General features: G+C 42.2%; 1 protein-coding gene across 1 annotated transcript in view; it reads right to left on the reverse strand.

Annotated features, from left to right (window-relative positions):
- Positions 1–3,240, reverse strand: part of LOC102751880 (protein farnesyltransferase subunit beta) — a 68,134-nt gene that overhangs the window by 23,269 nt on the left and 41,625 nt on the right. Inside the window, exon 8 of the mRNA XM_015561555.1 lies at positions 1,769–1,898. Within this exon, the coding sequence (XP_015417041.1) occupies positions 1,769–1,898 (130 nt within the window). The remainder of the gene's footprint in view (positions 1–1,768; positions 1,899–3,240) is intronic.

Here is a 3,240-nt window from a genome sequence, read left to right on the forward strand (position 1 = left end):
GCGGGGCGGGGGGGGAATTCCAGTCCTCCTTTAAGTTAATGTTAATGGTTGTAGAGTTTAGATGATATCCCTGTTTAAGGCAACACCAACTCAGAAAGCCACAATCCCAAGTTCTTAAAAAAAAAAAGACCAAAAAAACAAATAAGTAAATTACACTGCAGATGGAGGCACTAGTATATCCCCGGTTGTCTTAAATAAACCAGTGCTTTAGGGATGATGACATTTAATGAAGAAAAGAGATAACTGGCACTCTCATGGGAAGTCCAGTCTTCATTTTACTTACCCCACAGATTAAGTGTTTTTAAGCCAGACTAAAATTTTTTCCAGTGTCCAAGCCCATGGGTTCATTCTATTGACTATATAAAACCCTTCAGATAGAGGGCCTAGTTCTCCCAAAGCAAATGGGGTCGGGGGTGGGGGGGAGAGTAGTTTGGTAAGAAGGATACTAACATTTACTGAGCACCTACTAGGTGCCAGCCTGTTCATATATGTTCACTCCTTTAACCCTCAAGAAACTATTATCTCTCCCTTATAGAGAGCGGGGAGGAGAGCTGAAGCTGAAACAGATTAGACAAGTTTCCCAAGGTCACACGGCCAGGAAGTGGTAGAGGACAGGGCCCAAATCTAGAATATCTGTAACTGAGGCATTTGCTAATTATATTCTTTACTTCTGCCTGGGAGATGGAGGGTCTATGTTTCATGCACCATTAGTCATCAGATTTTAGTGGATTTCAGAGTCTAGTGCACAAAGTTGGCCATTTTAGTATGAACCTTCCAGCCTTTAACAGCCTTCGAAGAGTATGCTTTAGGAGGTCCCTACGGAGGAAGACAGAACGCTACCGGTCATCTCCCTACAGAGTATGACAAAGTCTCCAGGAAGCTCTCGATAGGTCTCGCGACAACTCCCACGATAGGAGCCTGACATACGAACGTGGGGAGAAAAGATGACTGTCAATCGCAGCGGTTTGTGTAAGGTCATGATCAGAGAGTAGACGCTTCCCCAAGACACCTCCTGGGTGGCGGTGTGTGTGTGTGTTTGTGCACAAGGTCTCCAATGATAATTTAACTATAATCTAGTGGCTCCTTGAAGCTGACCGTTTTCTGAGTTCATTCTGAATATTGGTCAGGAGCTTGGAGTCCAGATACAAATGTGTGGGCTGCCTGTTCAATGCAATTACCCTGCTCTGCCCAGCAAATTTAAATTTGGTGACTGAGTGTGCACATAGCGTGGTAGGTAATAAAAGCTTGGCTTCGAGATGCCTCAAAGCTTCTCATAAATTCTTCTCGTGGGATATTCTAAGACTCATGATAGCCCCTAATTTTAAAAGACTGAAGCTACGTTTTTGTTGGAAGTCTGGGGAAGGTACTCAGGCTCATCCCAGATGTCTGAGGGACTCAAGAAAACGCTGGAGTTGGCCTAACGCACCATGTAGAAAGTTCAGAGCAGGAAGACGGGCGGGCAGGCAGAAGGGAGATGAAACTGAGAGCAGCTGTCCACTCCTTCCACTTCCTCAGAGCAGCGTGAGCGCTCTAGCAACTCTATCTAAAGCTTTACAGCAAGCATGTCAAACTCAAAGGGCCAAATAAATGAGGCATGCGGCCCTTGGGCTGCGAGTTTGACATACTTGCTTTACAGCACTTCTGGTTCACGAGCTCAAGGCCGGAGCTATCCGCCCTCCCAGAGCCAGGCCTTCCCACAAGCCTGTCTGAGTGGTCACATCACTGGGGTCTGGGGGCCTGGGAGGAAGATGGATCAACAGACACTTACCAATAAGTTCTTCAAGTTTAAGGAACGTTCCTTCTTCAGGATGACCAGTGCGGCCAGGCCACAGAAAGTGTAGCCTCCGTGGGCTTCCATCCCTGGCACCCCACCAATGCCACCTTCCCAATTCTGACACCTGGGAGAAGATTGAGAAAGGAGATTAAGGGGTCAGTGTCAACCAATGAGAGGCTGGGCTGAATGGATGGGCACAAATGTAGGACCCTGGGAGGCAAAGAATGTGTTCACTCACATTACGGCATAAACACAACCATGAATAGAAAGATGTCACCTAATTAACTTCTAGAAATGCCTCCCCCCACCACCACCAAAAAAAGGAAACTCAGAAATAGTCTACTTATGTAACAAACACAGCGCCTCAAAGCATTACTTTTTGGAAAAAAGTTATAAAATTGAAAAATAATTGCTAATTCTGGTTATCTTTTAGTACAGCTCTATTGCTAATATTTTTCCTATTTTTCTGTATTTTCAAGAGTTCCTATAGTAAACATGTATGCCTTTATAACTACCCAAAATAACTTTTTTCTTTTTATTGTTTTTATTATTTTTTTTAAATCCTCACCCAAGGATATTTTTCCATTGATTTTTAAAGAGAGAGGAAAAGATAGAGAGAAATATTGATCTGAGAGAAACACACCGATTGGCTGCCTCCTGCACGAGCCCAAACCAGGGCCTGGGCTAGGGAGGAGCTTGCAGCCAAGGTACATGCCCTTGACCAGAATCAACCCCAAGCCCCTTCGGTCCACAGGCCGATACTCAAGCCACTGAGCCAAACCAGTTAGGGCCACAATAACTTATTGATTTATGGTTTCTTATGTATCCAAATTACTCATTTATTATTATTACTATTATTATAATTTGAGGTTAGACTATATATTAAGAGTATATTTTCTAGGCATTAAAACATGTATAATCTTTGACCCAGAAATACAGGGTAATTTCTAGTAATTAATCCTATAAAATAAGAGTGTTTCCAAAGATCAGATTATAAGAATGTTTACTATATTCATAACCATAAAATACTAGCGTCAGCACAGGAGCTCAACAGTAAGGGACTAATTATATAAATCCTGGTGTATCTGTACAACAGAATACCACACAGTCATTTCAAAGGTTATAGAAGTACTTGACATATGTAGAATCAGGAAAATATGACATACTTACTCAAAGATACCCTGATATTAAAATTACCAGAGAAGGATTTTGAAGCAGGTATTATAATTATATATTTATTTCAGTGAAGTGAAGAAAAATATACTTGTAATGAATAAAAAATTCCAACTGAGCAACAGAAAGTATAAAAATAACCAAACCCGGAAAAAACCAAGATGGCAGCATAGGTAAACACCGGAGTTTGCTGCCTTGATCAACCACTTCAAAAATTACAACTAAAAGATGAAACAGACACCATCCAGAACCACAGGAAGGCTGGCTGAGTGGAAATTCTACCACTAGGAGGA

This window comes from Myotis davidii, unplaced genomic scaffold, assembly GCF_000327345.1.
Source record: "Myotis davidii unplaced genomic scaffold, ASM32734v1 scaffold337, whole genome shotgun sequence".
Lineage (NCBI taxonomy): Eukaryota > Metazoa > Chordata > Mammalia > Chiroptera > Vespertilionidae > Myotis > Myotis davidii.